At 48.4% G+C, this 26,429-nt stretch overlaps 2 protein-coding genes across 3 annotated transcripts in view; one reads left to right on the top strand and one right to left on the bottom strand.

Annotated features, from left to right (window-relative positions):
* The window catches only part of LOC124949462 (protein Wnt-10b), a 27,440-nt gene extending 11,493 nt beyond the window's left edge, over positions 1-15,947 (bottom strand). Inside the window, exon 1 of one of the 2 annotated variants that reach the window (XM_047494505.1) lies at positions 15,768-15,947. The gene's annotated coding sequence lies outside the window, so the exon portion shown is untranslated. Of the gene's footprint in view, positions 1-2,407; positions 2,438-15,767 lie in introns of those variants that run through there. The other variant, XM_047494509.1, reaches the window with a different exon arrangement.
* The window catches only part of LOC124949464 (protein Wnt-6-like), a 23,175-nt gene continuing 10,651 nt past the window's right edge, over positions 13,906-26,429 (top strand). The window contains exons 1-2 of the mRNA XM_047494512.1: positions 13,906-15,210; positions 24,426-24,646. Coding sequence (XP_047350468.1) covers positions 15,146-15,210; positions 24,426-24,646 — 286 coding nt within the window. The 5' untranslated portion in view covers positions 13,906-15,145. The remainder of the gene's footprint in view (positions 15,211-24,425; positions 24,647-26,429) is intronic.

Below are 26,429 nucleotides of genomic sequence, written 5' to 3' on the forward strand. Positions count from 1 at the left end.
GAACGAGTAGAATGCGGTTGCTTCTTTAAAGGGCCAAAGTAAAAGTTGACTTTTTGCTCGAGACGAATGAGATTCGCGCATCGACGAGCGGCAATGTTTGTAGAAAAGAGAATCCGGTTCTTCGTTCTCGGCGTTCGATCGCGATAAGACGCGAGGAGAAGAGTATACGGTACCTTTGCCCGTATCGCACGGCGATCCGTTAAAAGTTCGGGAAACGATTCAGGATCGCAAAAAGCCGATCCTCGATCTAAGCGTGGTAATCGATCGGACCCTTCATTTCGGTACGACGCGTTTTCACGGGGCATTAAGTGTGCCGAGAAACGCGGAAGAAACCGAACGAAAAAACGTGCCCGGCAAGAAGGACCGAACCCGAAGGACACGACGGTGTGAAAATCGTTGATAATCGCCGTTGAGAACTCGGCCGGCGCGTTCGACTTCTTAATTGAGACGTCGCTCGACGTCTAACAAGAAATCGGTAGAACGAACGGAAGAAGCAAACCGAGCCGAGGCGAACCATTTCTATTCTCCTCGTTCGCCTTGGCGCTAGCATAAGTTTTCTCTTTCCTGAATAAAGAGGGATAAAGAGTAGTAAAATTGTCGATGGGAGAGAAACGGATCGATTAATTGGAAAAGTAGGCGCACGGTTATGAAAGCGGAGGAACCTCGCGGTGGGAACTTAATATCGTTGAAAGCGGGCGAATTCTCGTTGGGGTTACTGCTTGGAATGTTTTAATAATGTGCATTCCCCGTCTCGATCGATCCCGTCGAAAGGGGCCGAAGAGTATGCGGATACTTTGTTGGAGTAAAATCCGTCGATTGGTTAGGCGCACGGATAAAGATAAAGGATGACGATGCGCGCTTATAGTCCGTTCCTGACTAAGAGAATCGCCGAGTCCAATTGTCCAGTTTGCGATATACGATCCGCTTATTTTCCTCGCGAATTCAAAAAATTTTGACGCAAAGGCCAACGACGAGGCGCATCTCCTGTGAAAAAAAAAAGTTAACTCTATTGTGAGCATTGCGTCGCGCAGGACACGTCGTCCTTCTTTTTCTCCTCTCGAAGCGACGCGATCGAAAGAGGATGGTCGTTTAGCCCCGGAACCGATCCGATCCGACTCCTTGTCCTTCTCCCTATCGTTTACGTTCTTTTCTTTCGATGTTTTTCGAGACACGATATCCGTTACAAAATAGCAACGGTCGATCGCACGATCGAGAGGAGATACGCGTTAGCTCTGGATCATCGGCGTCGTTTTCGCTAAAAGCCACTTGTCGATGTTCGCCCGAGCATGATCGATTTACTCGCTAAAAGTAGTCTTTCCGAATAATCTGCTTTTGGGGATCATAGATGTTCCGCCTGTTTACCGCGAACCATCGTTCGCTACCGACGGCCTACCGTCGGCCGACCGTTCTTCTTGTCAGCCTACTTTTCTCTACGTTTCTTTGCATCAAAAAGGAAGGAAGAAGAGAGAGAGAGAGAGAGAGAGAGAGAGAGAGAGAGAGAGAGACAAAGGAGAAAGGAAAAAGAGAAAGGAGAAAAAAGGGAAGGATTTTCGCCGTTTTTTTCCGCTTGCGCGGTCACGCCTAGGAAATCTTTCAAAGACTTTTGAGAATTTTCTTTTGCGCTAGATCCTCTTATCGAAGGAAATCGCGACTGGTAACGACGCAGACATATTTCTCTTCCCTTTTGAAACATAATTTTCTAATAAGATCCGTAAGCGTATTACCTTCGGACCCGTCGCAACGTATTCTTTTTATTTCCAACGAGACGGAAACGAGGCCCGAAAGTTGTACTTTTAGCGACTATATACCATTGTATTATATTATCACTATGATCCAAGGTAACGTTCTCTTAGATCGTGGATATTTTTGTGGAAAGGAACGTTCGTAGCAGGAGGAACGTCAAGGGGAGGGGGGGGGGTGGAGGTAGAGGAGGGAGATGGACAATGAGGACGATTCCGTGGACGTCGAGTGGAAGTTTAAAAGAGGTCGGCGAAAGGCCGAAGGGCCTAGGAGGCCACCGTGCTCGCCTATTATATGCCAACGCGGACCAGACGCAGCCATAGGGATTCGAAGAGTGGATTGCCTCGACCAACGGCAATCCGAATAAATAAAAAGGGAAAATAAGATATATGCGTGTGGGTGTGGCGGCGGGCGGGACCCGGGCTCATTGCCACCTCCGAAGCTGTCGGATCTCGCACTCCCCATCGATGTTGTAGTTATGGTGGTCCCGGGCCAACTTGGTCCTACGGCTTCGATCCTTTCGAACGCGACTCTCCTCCTCCATCTCTATCCCTTCTCCCCCAATTCTACCAATTCCTTCGGTCGTTCCTTTCGAATCCTCCTTTATTTCTCGCCGATGACGTTGAAGACCATATGGGATTCTATTTAAATGGGAAAACATACGTACCTGTCCACCTACTATCGACGATCTTCAAAGTCATTGATTTGAAAATTGTCGCTGTTGTTGTTTGGTACGGCACCAACCACGCGGTCTTCCTGGTAGGTATGATTTAACACGGACGTTTTGCAGACTCGTCGACCACCAAGGACGGTCTCGCGCGCAATAGGTACTACCTATATTAATGTTATTCGACGTCAACGACAATTTGTATAACTCGCCGCGGGAACATCTTCCACGGTCACGAAGCTCCTTTTCTTTTCTCTTTCTTTCTCCTTTTCTTTTTCGTTCTTTTTTCTTGTTCCTTTTTTTTTTCCTCTCGACCGGTCTCCGTGATTATTCGTGGACGCGCGTACCTCGAAAGTGCGATCAAAGGATGTATCTAGATCGTCTTGCGAACGGTTCAAGTTGACAAAGGGTCGTTCGAGGACAAGGGCGTACTCGTGAGTTTCGTACCTTTCCTCGCGAGTATTCGAAAATCCTCGAGGACCTTCGAGGGACTTTCGTTTCCTGCGCCGCTGCCTGACTTTTTCCTTTTGGATCGCGATGAGTATCTCGGAACCACCTACGAGAGTAGAGATTAGATCCGGTCGTGTATTCGTTGCCTTGGTCTTTGCGTACGTGTGCGTTCGCCTTCGAGCGGAGAAGCCTAATCGTCGTTGTACTACTCGCGGAGCCCGTCCGATTAGGATCTCAACACCCACGCCGTGCGGATGACGGTGCGTGTCATCGCTTAGAAGTGACTTCGAACGACTCTTTGCCGCGAGTGCTTTTCTTTTTCGAACTCGTATACGCTATAAGCTTGGCTCCTCTGACACGCGCGTTCGACATAGCGAGAGCGAGAGCGAGAGCGAGAGCGAGAGCGAGAGCGAGAGAGTTATCGTCGAGGGACAAACGGAAGGGGTCGATAAAATGCTTTTATTGGCTCGTTTGTTCACCGAGGTGGCGGTTTCTTTGTCACGACTAGTAACGATCCTTTTACTACCGGTTTCAACGATTAAGGATATCGTGACGTTTCGCGAATAAAGGAGAAGAAGAAAGGTAGATGGAGGGGATAGACGTAGGTGATTTACCGCTCGTAAACGATCGTAATCAACCGAAGAGAAGGTTCGTCGGTGTATCAAGCACTTTAGGGTGTCCAAGAATTACGGAGAGATATATATTACCATTACCTGATATATAATACCTATATTGTAAATACTTTATATCTTCTCTCCTGTCATTTTTTTCCTCGTGCAACTAAACCAGAGTCATCGCGATAACGTTCATTCGCAACGATTTACAGACGTATACGTATAGCTATAATGGTACGGCGACGAAAATCGATCGAACAAAGAAGTGTTAATTGCGTTATTACAAAGAAACAGATCGATCTCAGGTGGAAGGCCATCGAGGCGATCATTCCGATCGCGATCTTATCGTCCTCAAAAGGGCCATTGTACGATTATTAAATAGGATGATGAGGCTCTATTCTATATCGGAGTTCTCTCCGTGGGTCGTCGTAGATCTCCTTGTGCGATCGAATACCGCGAGGAAGGATGTGTCTCCGTCCACGTACGGCGTCTATACCGATGCGCCGCCGTCTCTCTCTCTCTCTCTCTCTCTCTCTCTCTCTATCTCGCCTTTACCTTTGGCATTCCTCCTTTCCGTTTGTCAGATTTGAACGTAAATCAACGAAAAGATCTCTTCCATTTGAATAATCGAAGAAACATAAAGAAAAATTTAGACGAGGTGCATCCGATCGCATAGAACCGTCCGTAGACGTAGGCATGCATGCTCGCGCAGCACGTGCGAGGAACACGTGTCGTAGCTCTCCTCGTGATACGCTCGACCGAGGATGGTCAGACGGGCGAAGGGAGGACGCTCGAGGAGAACGGCAGAGAGGGGGAGCGGAGAGGAGGGAGAGTCCTTCTCGCGAGGATACACCTCGTGGAGAATGAGGGGAAGAAGGAGGAAGATAAGGAGGTAGGGGCAGGAGGAGGAGAAGGAAGAGGTTTATTAACGTTTTGTTTATACTTCTCGATTAGAGCTAATCGATCCTACGGCGAAATGAGGCATAATATAGAGTCAAGCCGGCCTCGTAAATACTCATTTGCGCGGACAATCTTCTCTCCTTGGCTTTCCATCGCCGCCCAAGTCGAGCCGCGCTTCGTTACGCTTTATACGACGACGACGACGACGACGACGACGACGACGACGACGACGACGACGACGACGACGACGAGGGGGAGGAGGAGGAGGAGGATGGTATTTAACGAATTCGCGTGGGAATTAACGAATGCGTTAATTGGTTCGTTTAAATGGCCAAATAGATAAGGACCAGTACGGGTGTACCGCGTTATCTCTTTCCTTTTTCCTGATCTACGATACGCCATTTGCGGTAGGTGTCCGCACTTTGATTTCGAAACGAAAAGCGGTATAGGAGGTTAGAAACGAGAAAAGGAGCGGGCGCGCGCCGTGTTAAAGGTCGACGTCGGAACGCGTCGATCCGCGAATCGATTAAGCATCCTTAACTTATCCCAAGTACTTAGTTTTGTTTTTCTTTCTACGGCTATTAGAGATCTTAGGAAGATCTTAAGCAGATCTCCGATTCGTTTCGCTGCCAAGATGCTCGACCCTTTCCCACGCTACCGCATCCTATCCCGTAGTCTCCTCCTTTGGCTTCGTCGAACGCGTTGCGCACGTCCGAGCACGAGCCGCGATCTATTCCTATCGATCGCATAATCTTCCTGATGCCCTTTACATCGATAAATTATTTCGTATTGGGGAGATGGATTTTTACACGATTTCTCGATTTCATTTTGTTCTTAAGACTCGAATTCAAGGCTCGGCCTTTGATGGGAAGAAGAGACGAGGAGTACTTATGACAAAGCGTTTTCCGTGTGAACCCGATCCAATGCACCGTGTAATGCAACCTTAAAGCTTACAATGCAACAACGGCCACCTATGGGGTAAGGAGTCGTAAAAGATGTTTCTCATTGTTTCCTATCCTGTGGGAACCAATTTTCCTAAGATTTTGTTCAGATAAAGGATTTCGTGAATGAAACTAATCCCCGTATGCTAGCATCCTGCCACTTTTTTTCGGCCTCTCTTTCAATCCCTATCTCTCTCTCTCCCTCATCCTCTTTTTTTTTTTTTTCTTTTTTTCTTTCATTCTACGAGATGTCCGCCCTCTAAATCCATTCTCTCTCCCCCCTCCCCCACCTCTCTCTCTCTCTCTCTCTCTCTCTCTCTCGCCTACTCGCGCGCTCACGATCTCCTCGAAATATCTCGAGGATGATCCTATCGAACAACTATCCTTTTCTTCCTTTCATCTTCTTCCTCTGGACGCGCGAGCAGCCTCCGTTTTTCTTCTTTTTAGGGTAGCATTATCTCATAATCGAGCGAATGATTCTGCCGTTCGACGGAATGGCACGGCCTACCGAGCAAACGTTCGAGTTCGTTAATGTTCAACCGTGAGAGTGGATCTAATGAATTTGATGACTCCTTTCTCCCTACTTTTCCTTCCTCCTAACCAAAGTATCTTCATCCTTTTTCTTCTCTTTCTATCCTCTCGTCTCGCTCTTGTTCTTCGATCCCCTACCACTTGGTTCCCCCGTGCCTGGAGCTTATATATATTCGGCATCGCGTAAAACCCGATGTCTTTACGATCGTGGCAATAAATTGAATTGCCGGTGATGAGTGTTTTTAGTGGCTCGTGGAACTCGTGGAATTCGTCGTCGATTTCGTTTACATACACCTTCCTCTTGGTCCTATCTTTTGGCGAACTATGTCGATCGAGGACTCTTAAATTAGCTCAGATTCGAATATACCTATACCTACCTACTAACGCGCGCGCGTGTGTGTATATATATATAGATATATATATATATATATATATATATATATATATATATATATATGTATACCTATACCTACTTATGTAGCTACTTTGTGAAAGCTTTTTTACAATATGTTCTCGAGTCGTTCGAAGTGGGATGAAAAATTTGCTGAAAAAGAGGAGTATAGATTCGAAAGAGGATGGATGACAGTAGTGGTGAGCGGCGTGGCGAGGTGCGTGGCGAACGCCGAGCGGCTTCGTAATTAACAATCCATTTTGTATTCGGCTCACCTGATCGCGACGTGTGCGGTCCGTGACGTCATAATTCGGGGCCCCTTCGAGGCGTACCGCCCCCTTAATGCGGGCTCCGACACCTCGACTACGCGATGCAGCACGCACTTTTCTCTCTCTCTCTCTCTCTCTCTCTCTTTCTCTTTCTCTTTCTCTTTCTTTTTCTCTTCCTTCGTTTCTTTCTCTTCTCGCGTATTCCAGCGAGTCCTCGAGGGGCAAAAGAAGAGGAAGAAAAAGAAGAAGAAGAAGAAGAAGAGGAAGAAGAAGAAGAAGAAGAAGAGGAGGAGGAGGAGAGACGAGGTAGAGGGATAGGAGCTTCCTCTAACCTCTTCTCGGTGCCTGAAGATGCCTGTGGATGCGGTATATACACCTCGAAGGCGGCCAAGGGGGATATAATGGCTTAGCCGGACTTCACACGATGCCGACCGGTACACCGGCCCGGAGGATGATACAGACCTCAGACGGCGAGAGAAAGAGAAAGAGGGAGAGAGAGAGAGAGAGAGAGAGAGAGAGTGAGAGGTAAGACGAGGAACGTCGATATACACGTAGAGAGAAGAGAAAGAAGGAAAAGAGAAAGACGGAATAGGAACGGACCTCCGAGCAAGGTTCTCGAATCGCGGAAAGAATTGCAGCCATCCTTCGAAAACCTCTCTTTCTCTCTCTCTCTCTCTCTCTCTCTCTCTCTCTCTCGATCGATCGATCGATCGATCGATCGATTTAATCTTAAATCCTCTTAGATTTTCTCTCATGTATCCAAGTATCTACCAACTCAAAGTTTCTTGAAATTTCTATCGAGTCTCGCGGAGAAAACGAGTTTTCGCATTATTATTTACGCTAGATTACCGATATGTTTTTGAGAAGAGAGGAGAAAGAATGAGCAATAAGAAAGGAGAGGGCATGAGAGGCGATGCCGTGGCTGCTCTCGCGTGGAAGAGTCGGAGGGTGGATCCTGTTACTCGGCTTTGTACGAGGCGGCCCCGTCTGACGGTGCCAGGCCGCGGGGGCCTTATTTCAAGACCGTATCGAATCAGGCACGACAATCGCCCTAATATCCACACGAATGCCGTGCCATGCTGCACAGCACCGCACCGCACCACACCACACCGCAGTGCACCGCACCATCGTACCGGGAGAACCTTCGAGGCGAGACGGAGAGAGCAAACCTCTTCTTTCTTCTCCTCTCTTCTCCTTCGAGTAAGAGATCCCTCTTCCTCCTATCGACGACTTCTTTACACCGTAAAATAAGGTTATTAGTCCCCATAATATACGATACCTTCGAAATACGCTATCCTTTTTTCTCTTCCCTTTGGCTTTGTACTTTTTTAGACAGAGTATCAAAAATATCGTAGAACGAACGAAGCCAATTTAGATTCTCTCAAATTTTTCTACCGGGGATGTTTGAAAAGGAAAAGAAAGAATCGTTTAAGAGAGTAATGGGGGCCACTCCGGTGGGCCCTCTCGCGACCCTTCTCGCGGTCCACGCGGCTCGTTTTACCTAACGCGAATAAACGCGGTCGTTACGACGTTTGCGTTGGCATTTAATTGTTTGCCCTTTTCCTTTCGAAACCCGAACGTAGTTCCCTCTCTCTCTCTCTTTCCCTCTCTCTCTCTCTCCCTCTCTCTCTCTCTCTCTCTCTCTCTCTCTCTCTCTCTCTCTCTCTCGCTCTCTCTTCGTCTTTTCGAAGACCCTTTTTTCTGTCCTCTTTTTCGTCATTCTTTCGTCGCCACCGAGATTACGGATGGATTATGTCGAGTAATAAAATAATTTTATTTTTGTTTGCGAAAGGTATTACGTGAGATTACAAATGTTTAGAGCTCTCTCGGATCGAAAAGATCTAGTCCCTTTTAGTCGGCGTAAGGTACTTTTTTCTTTTTCTTTCTTTTCTGTTCTTTTTCTTGCGAATATTTTCCTTCTAAACGAGAACGGCCCCTCGAAATAAGACTGTCCGTATTCTCGAATAAATACTTATCGCTTAAAGTTTTGCGTAGATATATTAAACTCTTTTATTAACGTTTCTTAATTTGACGTATCAACGCAAAGAAGGAGTCGAACGTAAGTTCTTTTAAAAGTTAGTATAAAACTGGTTTAAAACGTTATTTTATCTTAATTAGCGCGGTCTACGCTTTCTCTTTGATCGCGTTCGGCCCTCGCAAGACGGCCTCGACAGACTTTATAGGTTCCGGAAGAAAAGGTCGATGCGCATCGCGTTACGCCGAGACACGGCCGATAAACGGATTAACAACTTTGGATCTAATTGCTTGCTGGGAACCGATTGTAAAAGATATTTGGTCGGTTGGTCGGTCGGTCGGTTGGTCGGTCGGTCGGTTGGTCGGTCGGTCGGTCGGTCGGTCGGTCGGTCGGTCGGTCGGTCGGTCGGCCAGTATTGCTGCCATCATCGCCGAGATTGGGATAGTACACGCCCATACGCATATATCCTATGTATATAGGCATTTTAATAATATAGAAATTAGAGGCGCACATAAGGTATCTTGGCAAGCTTATCTTTCCGTTCGTCGAGCAACCATCGGCTTTCAACCTGTCGCGAAGAAAGAACCTGCCTGTGTTTACTCACCTTTTCTTCAGAGTTCCAATCGCTTTACGGTCCTAATCGTTACTTCCGCATAGTACACCGCGATCGGCCCGCCCTTTCCTTCTCCTCGTCCCCAAACGCGTATCCTTATCGGTTTTGTTATCGCCACTAATGCCATACCGGCAATAGCTTTAGGAATTTTCAACGATATGACCGACTACCTTAGCTCGTTTTCTACGTTACGTAGACTCTTGGCTTCGACCGAGATACCTTTCTCAGGACCTTTTTTTTTTTTTTTTTATTATTATTATTTTTATCGTAAATCCCGGCCGTTGGTTGTGACATTTTTTCGATTCCAATCGTTCTAGTCGTTATACGATCTTGTCTACGCACTTAGTCTTATCGTCGATCTATAAGCTCCGAATTACCAAACGTGAAAAGACGAAGTAGAAAAAGAAGAACTAGAAGAAGAGGAAGAGCAAGAGAGAGAGAGAGAGAGAGAGAGAGAAGAAAGGCGTTTGCTAAAATCGCTAAAATCGTTAAAAATGAAAAGGCAGAGATTTCGTCTTCTTTTCTCGAGCCCATCAGAAGCGGGTCTGGGTCCAGGGCGGCGTTATAATTTGAGGCGGTTTCAGGGAGGTCCCGGGCTTCAGGACCCGGGCTCACGAAGCCTGGGGCAGCAGCCGAGTTCAATGAAGTCATCAGCTAGCCCGGCCCGTGGCGGTCTGTTATTATACCGTGGTACCGCGCCACCGTACTCCTTTCGAATCTACCTCTCTGCCTCGACTTGGTGCTACCTCTGCCTCCACCTCCGTTCCTCTCGAGCACGCTTCTCTACGTAACTTTGACCGAATCAATTGATCGATTTAAAAGGAAAAAAAAAAGAAAAGAAAAAGAAAAAAAAAACGAAAAAAGAAAAAAAAAGAAAAAGAACGAGCGATAATCGAACTACTCGAATAGAGCTACTCGACTTTACTATCGCGACTATATCTTTATTGTGCTTTCTCTCGCACGAGAATATTACGAGAGGTTAGCGAAGAGAGGAAAAAAGAAAAAAAAAAAAAGGAGAAATTAATAGCTTCGCTCTCGACAGTTGTTAACGTTTCGAATTATTCGATACATTTCTCGAGGATATCGAGTACTCGTATTTTCTCTATTTTTCTCGCTCACGAACCGTGCCGTAGGATAATAGCGCTATTTACAAGCACGACCCTCTCGTTTCGTTTTCTCCATTCCCATTGTAATATCACGCGTGTACGTTCTCCATATCGGCGGAGTCGCCGGAGAACGTGGAAGTCGTCGTAAAGTCGGCACGGTGCAATGCTAACTCGCATAATGCACCATACTCGGCTTGTCCTTTCGTCCTTTTCACGACGTATTCCGAGCGCACGGTCACCTTTCCCCTTTCGTTAACATCGTTCGCCGCTCCTAAGACGATCCATCTCGCTAAAAGCTGTGTGAACTTTACGAACCACGACGGAATCCGGCCGTTTCTCGACAACAACGACAACAACGACGCAGTCCGGTCGTAGCGTCGACGTAAAGTCGCGATCGTGTACCGTTCCTTCTTCTGTCTCGAAAAAAAGGACGAAAGGGGCGACGGGACGACAAAGAGACGCAATAATACGTAGAGGAGAAACTTAAAGCGTACTTGGTACAGGTCGATGCAAAAAGGAATGTATCTTGATCGATGGAAAAAGTTGATAGAGACGACGTAACGCGAAAGGCCGTTATTTATCCACGGGAAGCATTCTTCTCGTTCTTCGGGATCTCCCTGTCGTAATCCGCTGCGCCGTGGCACCGTTTCATTTCACGCGAGTCCAAACGTTGCTGCTCGAGAGACACGCATGGGCTCGCACTTATGCAAGATCCTGTAAGATCGGGAATCGTGGCAGTAATAATCGAGAAAGAGAGGAGAAACGGCGACGACGCGCCGAGGACGACAAGTGGAGAACGCGAGGGGTCTAACTCGATCGGCTCGGCCGGTTAGCCTCCTTACCCTTTTCTTCGATTCTCGATCGCCGTTGGTATGGCGAAACATATCGACGTCTCTCCTATATGGTTGGATCTTATGGGAAATAGAAAGTAGCCACGCAGCGCGCGCGCGCGCGCGCGGTGTACACGGTGTGCCTACGTTTAGCCTACGTGAAATTTACGAGCGTACTGTCTCGTAATTACCATTGTGGAAACTCGCTAGAGAAAGACGAGTGCAGCAGACGCGCAGCGACCGAACGAACGAACGAACGAACGAACGAACGAACGAACGAACGAACGAACGGACGAACGAACGAACGAACGAACGGAGGAAGAAAGAAAGAGAATGCGCCGTGTGAATCGTCTTAAGGCCAGCTCGTAACTGGCGTGTAATTGCAACGGCGCGTTTACTCGGGCATCCGTTTACTCACTTTGATCGCAAAAGCAGAATTGCGAATGTTCGAGAGAGAGAGAGAGAGAGAGAGAGAGAGAGGTTCGGGATCGGTTCGGATTTGCCGCGCTTATTAACCGTAGAAACGGCAGGCAAGCTTCTGCCCGTATTGCCGTAGAACGTCGTCGCTTAGACCGATCGGTATCTCCCGTCGAATTAACGACGTTGCCTCCGTAATTTCGAAACCTCCGGAGAGGAGCATCGCCTTCGGATAATTGGGGAGAAATAGAGGATAGTCCTCGCTCCATTTTCTCGACTATCCGTGAAAATTGCACCACCGTATTTCGATATTCGCTACGGTTAAGAGCACCGTTACCTATGCCCATCCTTCTTCTTCTTTCGCTTATTCCCCGAACAAAGTTCGAAACCTCCGAGAGAGACTCTCAATTTAGGTATTTTCGAGACGATCGGACGAGATCTTTCGGCGGGACAAAAAGTTTGACGTCTCGAACGAGTTTCTGTCTCCGATGTCTCTGGCCGGTTGGCTCCTCCGAGATAGCCTCTTTCGATGGAATGCATCGTCCGTTTACAACATCGACGATAGACGAATGCAAAATTCCTCGAGTATATCGTAAGGTGGATGACGAGAGGAGGCGTAATAAATCGAGGAAACGTCAAGACGAAAGGCCCGGTAGAAAAAGGGCTCCATCTTGGAGGAGCGTCGTTCTTTCTTCGTCGTGGGACCGATGACACGGCCTCGGTCCCAACCGGCAGGATTTTCGGCTACTCGGTCACGAGTTGCAGGCCGCGCTTCGCTTCGCGAGACGACGGCCTTGCCTCGCGAGATCCCTCGCAAAAAGCGCCGTCCCCCCTTCTTTCTGTTCGACCGTTCGTCCGCACGGACCCCTCCCCTGTGCCCCCTCGCCGTTCCTTTACGGCGTTCCTCGTACGTGGAGATTCGTAGCGGCGCAGGGTCAAGGAGATTCGAGAGGGAGGGAGGGAGGGAGGGAGCGAGCGAGCGAGAGCGAAACCGAGAGAGACCCAAGGCGCGGCATATCATCGCGCTATTTCGCGGAGACGAGCAAAGTCGATAGCACACCGCGCGTTGTTGCGTCGTCGAGTCTGTCCGAAGCGCGTAGGTTCGGATAGTAGGAGGAGCGAAGAAGGCCGCGGCGGCGGTGGCTGCAGGTTCGAGCAGGTTCTCAGGAATTCACGACTCATGCGGCGACCGGGTGTTCGAGTGAAACGTATAATGGCATTTAACGAAGAAGAATCGAGGTAGCAGATCCATCGAGCTCGCTCGAAATTGCTTGCTCAGGCTAATGTCGAAATGAGGGACGTCGATGTCGGGTATTGTTCCAACACCCTTCCCATTCCGTCTGTGGGACGCCGCGTGGGAACACGCCCGCTTTCTTCCTCCTTCCATTATCTCTCTTCCTTCTCGCGATGACCGATTCTCGTTGGATAGGTCGCAATTCGAAATTCCTAGCACGAACTAGACGAGAGTAACGGATGAGAGTAAACGCGCGTTAAGGAAAAAGTCACGGAGAGAAACTTTAAAAAGTATGTGGGAGAGGAGAGGAGAGGAGAGGAGAGAAAAGGAGGGCTTAGGGATCTCGGAAAGAATGGTGTAGTGGGCTTGGAATAGTTCCATCTCCTCGTCTCTGAAAACTGGTCTGGCAAACTCTCTCGGACCAGGGAACGGAGAAGAGTCGGAGGAGCTGCATTCCCCGGTAATTAGTCTCACCCATAAATTACTGGCTATTCCGTGTTTCTGTCGGTCGCGAGTCGGCAATACGATTCGTCCATGGCATCCCTGTCGTATACCTCGTCATCCCTCTTACCGCTAAATTTCTCCTACGTCTCGCGGAATCGAGAAAGAGATCGAGAGCTTCGCCGCGATCCCGCGGTACGGTCGGTCGAGGTCTCCTCTCTCGGGGGGCGCCCGAAGAAAGGAACCCGCTGCTAAATGAGCTTTAATGCGGCCCCCCCGCTGGAACCTCCCTAGCCAGGACGCGACTCTCGACGAAACATATCTCTTATTCCTTATTCTCTTTCATCGTCGCTATTATCGCTTCTTTTTCTTTATGTACGCTTATAATCATATATACCACTTTTACCACGACCGCTTATTACCGTTGTCATTTTCTATTTTCTTCGTAGCCGCGCGATAAATTTAACAAAGATGGATTTTCGATTGGAAGGGGAAATGAGTCTGACGAGTAACCGGCCTACTTTCTCCGTCAGTTAGATTTTGGCTATCGCAGAATCTTTTCTATTTTCGAGAAAAGGACATTGGGCTGATGTCGTCGAGAGGGGAAGAGATCGTGTGCGGTGCGCCGTGGTACGGTACGTGATTCGGTTGCGGCTCGACGCCGCCGCGCGGCGCTCACCTGCCTCTCTCTTCTTCGTAGCTCGGAACAGTCTCGCACCGAGAGCGATCGCGCGCTCCTCTCTCTCTCTCTCTCTCTCTCTCTCTCTCTCTCTCTCTGCCTGTCTTTCTCCCCCCTCTCCCTCCCTCCCTCCCCCTCTCTCTCTATCTCGCTCGCTCGCTCGTTCGTTCTTTTTTCCCTCTCTCCTTCCAGCGGTAAATGCGTCTTTCCATCTCCGTAAGAACACGTACGATGCACGTGCCGTCGTATCTGACCCGTTCCATCCTTTTGCCCGATTTTTTTTCGATTCTTTATAAATTTTATCTCGTAAAGTGGCGATTCTCTCTTACTCTCGATCGCGTTTTCGAAAAAAATCCAAACGCACGATCGGTTTCGTTGCCTCTCTTCTTCCGCACTGTTCTTATTCTGCGTCGTCGTGACGATGGTGGTCGTGGCGATGGTGGCGGCGTGTCTTCTGGGGAAGAAGGCTAGGAAGAAGAAGCGGTGGAGAAAGAAGAAGGAAGAGGAGGAGGAGGAAGAGGAGGTGGAGGAGGAAGAAGTTGGACGAATGGTGGGGGTAACTCTTCTCTACTCCCCAGAACTCGGTTGGTGGGGGTAAGGCAACACTCAAAGATCGTGGTGACGTAGTTCTGGCAGGAACGCGACGCGTTTTTGTCCCCGCCGGAAGAAAAGACCGTTTTATTACGATCCGTTTTACTACGACTGCCTGCCTCTTCTCGCGCTCTTCGCGGTGGCCGGTGTCTTTGGGAGAGCCAGAAACAGAGAGAGAGAGAGAGACAGAGAGAGAGAGAGAGAGAGAGAGAGAGAGAGAGAGAGAGCACGACGCAGAGGGAGGGTGCGAAGGAAGAGAAACGAGTCCTTCCTCGAGTAGGGTGGGGATACGGGAGGAGAGAGGGCAAGTGACTTCCACGAGACCGGAAGTCCAACTTCTTCCGGATCGTTCTCCGAATCGCGCGAATCGATCCTTCTCGCGATCCGGAAGATCCACGTCTTCCAAACGGAGACGGATCGTTTCGTTCGCAGGGATAAACGAAAAGAGAGGGGGACCCGTCATGAAGCTTTCGTCCTTTTCCGTTTCTCTCGACTTAGTAATCTTTCCGTCCTTTCTATACTTCTTTTCGCCCGCGAAGTCAGAGAAAAGAGCATCAAAGCGACCTGCTGATTTCAACTCGAGAGCTTTCGTCGTCGTATGAAGAAAAAAAGAAAAAGTCAAATAGAATTGGAAAGTTCGCCGAGGAGTGTTCGAGATCGCGTTCGACGGTGAAAGGTGCTCGCTATTCCTTCGAAGGGAATTGGTGCCCGCCAAAGAACCCAAGGAGTTTAAAAAGAGGGCCAGAGGGGACGGAGATGCGCCCCGTTCTCCTGGTGATCTGTCTCCTCCTCGTCACCCCGATTACCACCGGATCGTTTTGGTAAGTCCTTCCGTTTCTTTTCTGAAATAAAGATAAAGAAAAAAACAATCCTCCAAGAGAGGCTCGCGCGTCTCTCTGGTTCCCGTCGAGTATCGAAGAAGCTCTAACGACGACGTTAAAGTCGCTTAAGAGGAGTACTCTTTGATAAACGGGGTTATCGCGTTTCATTGTCAAACCGTTATCCGTAAGGAAAGCGTTCGCGTTGACATCCGTGACGTTCGAAAGGCGAGAGATAAAGAGCTAAAGGTGTAAAACAGTACCAAGAGTGTCCTTAGCGCCGCGACACGTGACGACCATAAAAAGGAGGGTTCAAACAAACAACGCTCGTGTGTGTTACGGGCTTGGTATCTGGTAGCGTTTCTTACGCTTTACACAGAGAGTTAGGTATAAAGAAGAAAAAAAAAAAAAAAAAGAAAAAAAAAACAAAGAAGAGAAAAAAGAGAGGAGAAAGAAGAAAGAAAAAAAAAAGAGAGAAAAAGAAGAAAAAAGAAAGAAAGAAAGAAAGAAAGAAAAAAGTAGGGAAAGTCTTCTTTTCCTTTCTTTAAGTGGCCACTAACCTTGACGACTTAACGACAGACACAAGAGCTAGGCGCGATGCGACGAGTTTTGACTGGAATCTCGCTCTCGTAGACCCTTATCTTTTCTCGATCTTGCTTCGCTCCCTCTGCTGCTCCCTCTTATGCGATTTACTTTCTCTCCTTTCTTCCGTCAAATTGTTCTACCTCGACGAATTTTCCCTACGAAAAATACGGCCCGTCAAATCCCAATAATCGAACCCAACTCACGAACTCGTGAAAGGGCCTACTCCTATCTCGATTATAAAATTCTATTTACGATGTAATAACGTGAAAGATGATCGCCTTTAGCAATGGCGCATTGCTAAATGCTCGAGTTTTCAAGCGTGACATCTGGCTTATCAATTACCGACGCATTACGCTCGTGTAAAACGATTAACGGGGCAGTAAATCCTTTCTCGATTGCGCGTATCAACGAGATCTACGACCGTGAGACGATCGAAAGTAGATATTTATTCGTGGTCGTTGGTCGCGGTTCGCTTCCATCGGAACGTCAAAGATTTACGCCTTCGCCAATGAATTATTCATTAAGGTGATTTATCAACATACTTTGGTAGATTACTCGTTCCTTTTCGCTGCAAATTCTTCTTCTTTATTTAGCAAAGGTATGTCATTCGCAAATGGGGCAAATGGGGAAAAAAACATTAAAGAAAGGCGTATCGCGTTCTACGCCGTTCTCGCGTGATGGAAAGAGAGAAAGAGAGAGTCGTACGTTGGGAAACGTTAAATTACTCGGTAGCTCGGAGTAGACGCTGTGTACTCCACTTTGGTATGTAAATGTTTACACGACGATAGAACCTTATCGCGTAATTGCCACCCGGGAGAGAGAGAGAGAGAGAGAGAGAGAGAGAGAGAGAGAGCGAGAGAGAGAAAGAGAGAGAGATTTCAGCATGCGGAGATGAATTGTCATCTTCTGTCTCACGGCCCCCACGTCCATGAGTCCCTTCTCTTCCTCTCTCGAGAAGTTCATTCGAACGTTTCTGCTAATTTTTGATTAATAGTTTACGTCGTAAAGTAATGAGAAAGAATGTTCGTAGGAAGAAGAAGCAGGAGGATCGAGATCTTTCGAGTACGAAAGGAAGGTACGCGACCTTGAGTAGGTTCGTCGCGCGTCGCGCTCGTAAAGGGCGAAAGGTACTTCGAGGGGCCTTTAAAGGCCCCTCAAATATTGGTTTACGATTTAAAGGGGATTTCTGCGCTTCGTCGATGTGTTGTACAGCCGCACCTCGTTAACCGAGCCCGCTTCGCTTACCTGTTTCACTCGTCGCAATGTGCTCGCCGTCGCAGCCGTCTCCGTCGCCGGTGCTTGTTTGATAAATATATTAGGAGGTCGACCGTTTGTTTTGATAACAGGTATTTAACGGTCGCCCGGGGAATTTTCTTTCACGTTACGACGCTCAAAGCCTATCTCTAAGGCGTATTTTCTCGTACGCGTACGCTTGAAAGATCCGTCGGAAGGTACGTCGGAAGGTTCCTAAGATTTTCACGATCGTATTTGCCTTTCCGAGAGTTTTGTCAATTTTTGCACTCTGGGCACACTCGTCGAGGACTCGGAAGAGAAGGGGCGAGACGTCGAGATCGTAAATCGTAGATCGTCCGTCATCGAGTCGCAAGTAACGTCCTTCTCACGAGAACCGCGGGACGCGAGGGCCCGATTACTCCGATCGGAACCGGATTCTCTTTCGTCGATCGGCATTCTCCGCTTTTTTCGCGACGAATACTACCCCCTTTCTCTCTCTCTCTCTCTCTCTCTCTCTCTCTCTATCTCGTTCACTCGCTAGCGCGTTCGAAAGGACAAGAGGGACGAAAGCGTAGAAAGACGTTCGGGAACGAAGGATCCCCTCGCGTGGACAAAGACGGCCAAGAGTGGAGGAGTAAAGAGGCAAAGAAGTGAGCGAGGATGGACAATGGTCTCGCTCAAAGCGTCACCCGTAAATCTCGTTGAGCGCGTATAATTTGTAAGTCGGCAGGTTTCTCTTCTCTTTCTTCCTCTCGACTTCGCGGATATTCCTTCTCTCTTTCCCTTTCTTTCTGCCCTTGCCCGTACGTTTCTCTTTCTCTCTCTCTCTCTCTCTCTCTCTCTCCCTACCTCCCCCTCCCCCCGCTCTCACTCTTTCTCTTTTGCTCGCTCGCTTGCTCGGTGGTATCCGGAGAAACGCGAGGACACGGAGGACTGGGAATACACGAGCTTCGTTCCACGTTTCTTCCTTGCCTTCCTTTCAAGTCCTCCTCCTCCGCCTCTCGCTCTCTTCTCGTCCACTCGCAGCGTTTTTCTTGCCTCGATTTTACGGCGTTTAGCTCTCTTAGACGAGAATAAGAAAGAGAGAGAGAGAGAGAGAGAGAGAGAGAAAGAAAGAGCATAGTCGGTCTACTGGGAGCGATCTTTAAAGTGGCTTCGATTCTTCCCAAACGTTGTTTATAAAGAATTCATTTCAAAGTTCCAGACTCTTCTCTTTAGAAGACGGGAACAAACTTTCAAGCTCGAATCTCGTGGCTCTCCTTCGATTGGCCTTTGGTATCGTCTCACGGATACACTTACTTTCTCTTTTCTTCGAAAGACAAAAGGAACGACGAAGAATCGTAATAGCCGAGATTCGGTTGTCGACGAGCGATAAAGCGATAGCGTTCGGTCGAGCTCGCACTCGACAAGTCGGCCAATGAGCCGCGGTGGGCAGTCCGCGACTACGTTCTCGCTGGTTGGACAACTCGATGCTCCCCCTTCTCTCTCTCTCTCTCTCTCTCTTTCTCTCTCACTCTCTTTTTCTTTTTTTATACCCTCTCACCTGCGCATCGTACTCTTTCTTTCGCGAGTTGATGCGCGCGCGATCGTAAAGAGAGAACGACGAGCCTTCCTCCTCCACCTCCTCCTCCTCCTCCTCCTTTTTCTCTTTCTCTTTCTCTTCTTTGGACGATCGATTTTCGTAAGAAAGACTTTTCTCTTCTCGCGTGTCGTATTAAATATAGTGCACGAACCCTCGATCGTTCACGGTCACGTCGTCTACTCCCTTCGCCGCTCCATAAATATATCTTTTTCTCGCTCTTTTCTGCTCCCAGTCGAGAGAGAGAGAGAGAGAGAGAGAGTAACGAACGAGATTCTCCTCAAATCCCAATCCTTTACGCTTTCCGCAATAATGAGCGCCGAAGCGTTCCATCTCGTGCCGTCTCCTTTCTACGCGATACCGAGTATCGCCTACGAGCTCCTTACCTTTCGCGTTCTTTTAACTTTTATTCCTTACCTCGTGCACTCTAGCACTTGACTTTCTCCGTGCTCTTTCTTTTTTTGGCTATTCTTTTCCTCTCGTTCTCTCACGAGCCACCACAATGGCTACGAATGATTTACCGGGAGTTAACCCCCTCGGGGTGACCAATCGGTCACGGTTTTGCCGCGCCAATGGTACGGTACTAATGCGACTTTATGCGAGGCGTGAGTTAGTGCTCGATGCTTTTTTTCAATTTTCTGCTTTCGGCCCTTCATTGCTCTCTCTCTCTCTCTCTCTCTCTCTCTCTCGCTAACGAAGAAATCTCTTCCCTCGTCTTGGTTCTTGTCTCGATTTTCTTTTCCGACGAGTACCGCGAGAAATATCGAAAAAGTTTACCACTCTGGTCATAGTGTAGAACATCCTGGTTTTGGGCGGGTTCGCTCGATAGGACGATCGATTTTCGTGGAATGTTTGGAGCATGAGGGATGAGAGAGAGAGAGAGAGAGAGAGAGAGAGAGAAGAATTTAAAATTGTTTCGACGGCGCGTGTATCGTACACCTGCTATGTATGGAATTTTAAGAACTCCACTTCTATCGTGGATTATCCTAATTTTATCGAGCTCCTTCCAATTATCGGTTTCATTATCGTTACGTGCCAGGAATAATTGTTCGGCTGGTACGAGGAAACACGCTCGATGAAGAGATTTTCATCCATCCCTCTCTGGTCCCTCTTTTTCATCGGTCGCCGTCGAGTACCTACCCGTCTCTCGTGTGCGCTCGAAATAAGCGGAAGGATTTATGGCCGTGCGCTTTGCTGCTCGCTACGCCGGATCGTCGTTTCTCGTAAGAACGACGTTCCGTTCCCCTTAGAGCGTAGAAGCGATTTCGAGTTTTCGCGAGTCGAGTCCGACGAGAAGAAGAAGTACGAGAAGAAGTACGAGAAGAGAAGGAGGAAGAAGAAGAAGAAGAAGAAGAAGAAGAAGAAAAAGGGATTCCTCGAGATTCCGAAAGAAACCAAGGAGCGAGCCGGGCGGGCCTGCCGTGGCCTGACCCTTGCCACCAATTTGTTCGAGACATTCCCGCCTCACCTCACCCTCCTCTTGTCGCACTCGCGTTTTTACGCCTCTCTCTCTCTCTCTCTCTCTCTCTCTCTCTTTTTCTCTTTCGTTCTTTCTACCTTCTACTGACATTCCGTGAACGAACGACCGAGCGTTTTATACGTAACGAATGCTGCACCGCTCGGCATTTTCGATTCTTTCCTCTCGACGAAAAGAGAAAATATGAGAAAGTCGAGTAGAGTCCCGGAGTGAGAGGAAGTCCAAAGTCACAACAGTTCTTGGTTGCTAAATACGTGCGCTTAATCTAAATCATTCTCTTGTTGCTTCCGACGGCGACGGCGGCGGCGACGACGGCGACGCCGCCGTCGCCGACGAAAAAAAAGAAGAGCTGAGGGCACACGAGGAAGATCCATCGTCGTAAAGTGGCAGTGCCAAAACGAAGGTGCCTCGAGTTCTTCTTATTCGTTTACCTTTCGTCATCGTCGGCTTCTCGTTATGTCGGTGGGTGGTAAACGTTCATCGTACGTTTGCCCTTTAATCGGGGAGAAAAAAGCTTTAGGATGAACGAAAGAAAGGCGGAGGTGAATACTCCGATCCAGCGTCCTTGATCGCAAGGTTCCCGACTTCCGTCGTCGTTTCTTCTTATCCTCGAGAGTCTCGTTCGTTGCGGCGGGAGATATTCGAAGAATTTCGCTGGACCAAACGACTCTTCCCTCTTTCCAGCCGCGGAAGGAGCGAAAGGGCCAGAGAGAGAGAGAGAGAGAGAGAGAGAGAGAGAGAGAGAGGGGGGGAGAGAGAGAGAGAGAGAGAAAAGTGCACATCCTTTCGGCCGAACCGAAGAGCAGGCGCAACGGATCCTTCTTTCTTTTTTTTTCTCCTCTCTACTCTCTTCCTCTGGCCGTCCCGGCTGTCCTCTCCTCTCTCGTGTTCATCGAGAGCACACACGCCGAGCTAGCGAGCGAGTAGCAGCAGCGGCAGCAGCAGCGGCAGCAGCTACGCTGCTCTCGTCACTGTCTATCCGAGCAGACAGCGTGGAGCTGCCTTCGAGCAAAGTGAGTGCGTCTAATGAGGCAATAAATAAGTCGGCCGCCCTAACCGGCGGCCTCTCCACGCTTTTCGTTCGCGACGACGACGTATCCATCCCCGAGTTCCTTTTCTTGCCTCCACCGTCCACGACGCAAAGACGAGAGCTCGCTCTTATTCTCCTTCTTCTTCGTCTTCTTCTTCTTCTCCATCACCTACTACCACTCTACATTCTTTTTTTATCCATTCCTTTTTATCCTTCCTCCTCTTTCGGAGGAGGGAATTATAACGCGAGAGACGATCGAGTAATATCATACTCGATTGTCGTTCGTTTAGATATCGAAGAAGTTTCGAACGAGCGAGCATCGCCTACGTTCTCGGAAGAGGTGCCTTCTGGCACTGGTTTAAAGATACACAAGTGTTCGTCCAAGTCGATGGATAAATTTTGATAGCTTTATCGAGGGAAATGAAAGTCGAATTTCAAGGAAGAGGTAAAATGTTTCGACTCAAGCGTGAAACTTGGAAAACGTTTACCGGTAGGATCTTAAGAGTCTCACGGTCGTAAAAGCGAATCGTAAACGGCCTAATCGATTTCATAGGGAGAGTCGCGCACGTTCTGTATGCGCGGAGTAGGCAACTCGTCCAGACACTTTTCAGTCCCATTAAAGCTTTCCTCGCGTTTATTAATAGTACGCGCGTGGAGAAGCGCTGACATAACCAGGATGGTCGTCAAACGCGACGTGTTTGCGATAACGTCGTCATTTTATTATCCCTCCGTGAAAGGGATGTTAGCCACTACTCGGTTAAAGCGCCAAACCGTTTCCTTCGCGTTTACTCGAATCCCGAATTGCCTGGATCGCAAAGAGCTTTCGCTTGATTATGGGATAGGGAAGGGAAGGGGAGAGGGGGGGGGAGGGCGAGGGCGAGGGCGAGGGCGAGGGGGGGGGGGAAGGAGATAGAGAGAGGGAGAGAGACCCCTCTCGTCTCGTTCTTGGCATCGTTTTAGCGGCCGTCGAGCACGATACTGCTGGATTCCTATTCCTAGGCAGATTGATGCTCGGCGCGAAATAGTCCGCATAGACGATTCTAAGAAAGCGCGAGCGCGAGCAGCCGAGTCGCTAGATCACCGCCGGAAATATCGATGAGTCGAGAAAGATCTCGAGAGTGGAAAATTTTGCCGTTTTCCTAGTCGCGCGAATGCTATTCGACGTTCTTGCGCTCATGGTTATGGTCGTTGCTCGCGATAGGAATCCTCCTCCCAAATGACGATGTCACTCGGCCCCTTCTCTCACGTCGCATTTACGCGACTCGGCTCGACTCTGCTTGGCGTTCCTTCTACTTCTTCTTCTTCTTCTTCTTCCTCCTCCTCCTCCTCCTCCTCCTCCTTCTCTTCTTCTTCTTCTTCTTCTTCTTCTGCTTCTGCTTTTGCTTCTGCTTCGTCGTCGTCGTCGTCGTCGTCGTCGTCGTCGTCGTCGTCGTCTCCTTCTTCCTTCTCTGGTACGTACTCGTAGGGCTCTCGATATCTCGGGAGCGACCTCGAGACGAGCCGTGCCGCAACGCGAACACGAGCGAGCAACCGTCCTTAACGGAATTATTGCCATTAAGGTCGTTGCATTCCCGAGAGTCCGTCGTGTACGCGACCCGGCATCCTACCGACGCAGAACTAATGATCTTAATTAACGTTTCGTAACGAAGGTCGACTTCGAGAACGTCTCTTCTCTCTATCTTCTCTTTTCCAAAGAGGAGCATTATTTCTTCTCTTCTTCTTCTTCTTCTTCTTCTCTTTTCCTTTTTTTCTTTCTTTCTTTCCTTCTCTTATCCTCCTTTCCACTTCGCAATCTTTCTCTCTTTTTCGAGTTTCACTTTAAATACTCTCCTATTTTTCTTCTTCTTCATAACGCTGTCGTTCCCCCCTTATCCCCGTATTTCCTCCCCCCCCCTCCCTCCCCCCAAGCCCAGATTCTAGTCGTTACGTTGCCCATAGTAAATACCCCGTAGTAATCGCTCGGGCTAATTTTTAATCGTCGTAATGTCGTCGTACCGTTCGTCTTCGAGTAGATTCGAGTGTCCACCCGATCGTCCACCTTGGTAATCGTCGTCCGGCATTCGTTTCTTTTTCCCCCGTCGTCTCTCTTCGCGATTCGCTCGCGCGTTTGCTTCGGCTCTCGCGATCGTTAACGGTGTCGACGTAGAACAGCAAAGGGACTTTGTCGTTCGAGATCGGAAAGAATTCTCCGGAGACGGAGAAGAAATTACGAGCGATAGGAATGCTCGTTTACCGGCGAGACTTTCGCGTTTTCTCCGAGAAGATCGAAATTATACGCAATGATCCTTCAACGATCGTGTCGTCTCGAAGAATCTTCCTTCTTGCTTCGCTTTTTTTGCCAACGCGAGTTGTTCGCGTCTTTAGGAACGAAACGAGAAAGCGTCGCTGTACCCACGGTCATCGCCGGTCGTTAATTACTTTTCTACTTTTTCCGACTGCTTTTCGATCTAAGAACCATCATCGGACTCTCATCGGCAAGAACCTCGAAATCTTGCGTTTGCGCCCGGCCCTTGATAAATTCTTTGAATTTTCCGAGTGAGAGAGGACGAGAAGATTTCGAAGCTTAATCTCGAGCGCGTAACTCTATCTTTTTCTTCATCGGGCAGGAAAGATATGGCCAGGCTAAATAACCGGCAACTTAGCGAATGTCACGTCGAGGGATTTGTGGCTTCCGTAAATTATTCCGACTCTCGGCATCTTTCGTCTCTCTCTCTCTCTCTCTGGCGCTCACCAGCCGAACAAATAGCGCAAACTCTCTTCGCGTCTCTCAACGTTCGTATCTCCTTTCGAAAATATATATCGTTCATCTCTCGTTCTCTACACTTTATCTTCCTTATTTCTCCTCTTGCGGAATGCATTTATAATTTCGATCGCGATTTGTCAATGTAATCGCGACTATGCGCAAACATCGTGTACGTTCCTACGAATTCAGTCGGGACAGGGTGGAAAATTATTGTTCGAGGAAAATCACTCTTCACCGAGGACTCTCTTCCGCGTTAACCACGAGTTCTAGAATTTTTGTTTTCCTATTAATAAGAAGGAGATGAAAAAGCTTTGCTCTTACCATCGATCCTTATCGATAAACGTTTCGAAGATATATAAGAGTAAATAATCCGAGGACGGTCACGTCGTTTTTCAACCGAGCCGAATGTTTACATTCAAAGTCCGTGAACCGTCGTATCGCGGGTTACCAAACTATAAACAAACGATTACGATCATTCTAACGTAAGAGCTACGGCTCGTATGTTCTCGGAATGATTCGTCCTCGGTCGAAAGAAATAACTCGTTGAAAAAAATATCTTCTTTACTTTCAGGACGGTAGGAAGTCAGATGGTGATGGATCCGATGTTAGTTTGCAAGAAAACGAGAAGATTGAAAGGAAAGCTCGCCGACATTTGCCGAAAGGAGCCGTCCTTATTGAAGGAGATCGCAAAAGGCGTTCAAGTCGGTACGAGAGAATGTCAACACCAGTTTAGAAATCGCAGATGGAATTGTACGACGATACGGCGATCTCTGAGAAAAATTCTTTTACGCGGTAAGGCGATAAAGTAATGGTTATTACGGATTTGAGTATTTTGGATTAATTTGGGAAGGACGATACGAGATTAATTCGTAAGCAATAGCGGCACGTTCGTCGATCAAACTCGAGGATAAGAGAGGTGCTTTGGGAGGTGTGTGCCCGTAGTAGAAGCGGCATTTAATCGTAACGAATCGGCTTGGAGAAGGGCGAGTGTATAATCGACATCCGGTTCGGGCAATGTCGAAGAGGAGAAGCGCCCTGTAATCTGCCGGCAGTGTGTGTGCATTGTCGTGCGCGCCCACCTTTTTCGCTCCTGAAAGCGGTTGGGCCTCCAAAGGGTCTCCGAAGGGCCACCTCTCTACCGCGGACCCACGACCTTGCGCTCCTCGTCACTCGCGATTATGTCCGTTTAAGTTTCGACACGGTCTCCTTCGCTCGATAGAAAGTTTTTTTTTCTTTCTTTCTTCTCTTCCATCTTTTTGTTTACTTTACGATCTTTACGTTTTTATTGCTTCCCTCTTCCTTGGAACGTAGAATACAGTCGTAATTACTCGATCTCGATATCTAGCGAGAAGACGTAATAATGTTATGACGGGAAACGATATCGGATATAAAGTAAGTGTTATTCGTTCGAGCGAAGGTAATATTTAAGAAGAAAGATAAATACGCAACGTCTATCAGAGAGAGAGAGAGAGAAGACGTCGATAAGCTCGACAGATACTCTTCATGGTACGGCTGTCTGGAGGAGTCGTCTCTCTCTCTCTCTCTCTCTCTCTCTCTCTCCCTCTCTCTTTCCATTCCTGCTCGCTCGCTCGTTCAGTTAACCGTCGAATGTATTAATTCCGGGTGATCTGGCGGAACAACTAAATCGAAGACAGCGTGTCCGATAGGCCGTGCCGCTCTCCTAGGTACCCGCTATCAAGATCGTTGCCTTTTTGGTAGCCTGACAGATTGACACTGTCCGTCGGATATTAGTGGCAATATGTTCCCTTAATTAAAGGCCCTGACTGCCAACGACGATCGAGAAGGCCGCCGTTCGTTGTGCACCGTTCGCCAGTCGCCGGTCGCCGGTCGCCAGTCGAGGGAACCGAGTCGAGCTCCCTTCTCTCTTCGCTTCAGCGGACAACGGTCGCGTCCCGACTTATAGATCGAGCCTCGACGATCTCTATCGATCTCTATCGATATATCTTGAATTCGAGATACTCGAAAGTATAGAGGAACGAGCTTCCCTATCCATTATTATCATTATTATTTGGGACGCGCCTCCCGTTCTATCGAGGTATTGGTGCGGCCATGTGCGAGCGCGTGGAATTCACGTTGCCGGACGATCGATGATCGAATTAAGAGCGACTATCCCCGGCCCGTGGATCGGCATTCGAGCGACGATGACGAGGGATCCCGATTGAGATGTATCCGGACAAGTACATACCCCTCCTTCCCCACGACGATCTTACGACGTTTTCATATTTATTATTTTTATTTATTTCATCTTCTATACATGTGTGCGCGCGTGTGCGTGTGTGCGTGCGTGCGTGCGTGCGTGCGTGCGTGTGAGAGAGCGCGCGTGCGCATCTATATGGAATCCTAGTATACGTGTATATCTCCGAATAAGGATCAAAGGAAAGATCTTCTCCTAGGTTCTAAACCTGTTCGCGCATTATTATGCGAACCATGTACGTAGGTAATATGGAACGATTCGAATTAATTTAGCCTCGCTTAAGCCTCGATCGCGCGTGGAAATTTCTAGTTGTCGGGTTCGAGTTAAACGTAATTTAAATTATAGAAGTAACGATCTGCC

The sequence above is a fragment of the Vespa velutina genome, chromosome 5 (assembly GCF_912470025.1).
Source record: "Vespa velutina chromosome 5, iVesVel2.1, whole genome shotgun sequence".
Taxonomy (NCBI): Eukaryota; Metazoa; Arthropoda; class Insecta; order Hymenoptera; family Vespidae; genus Vespa; species Vespa velutina.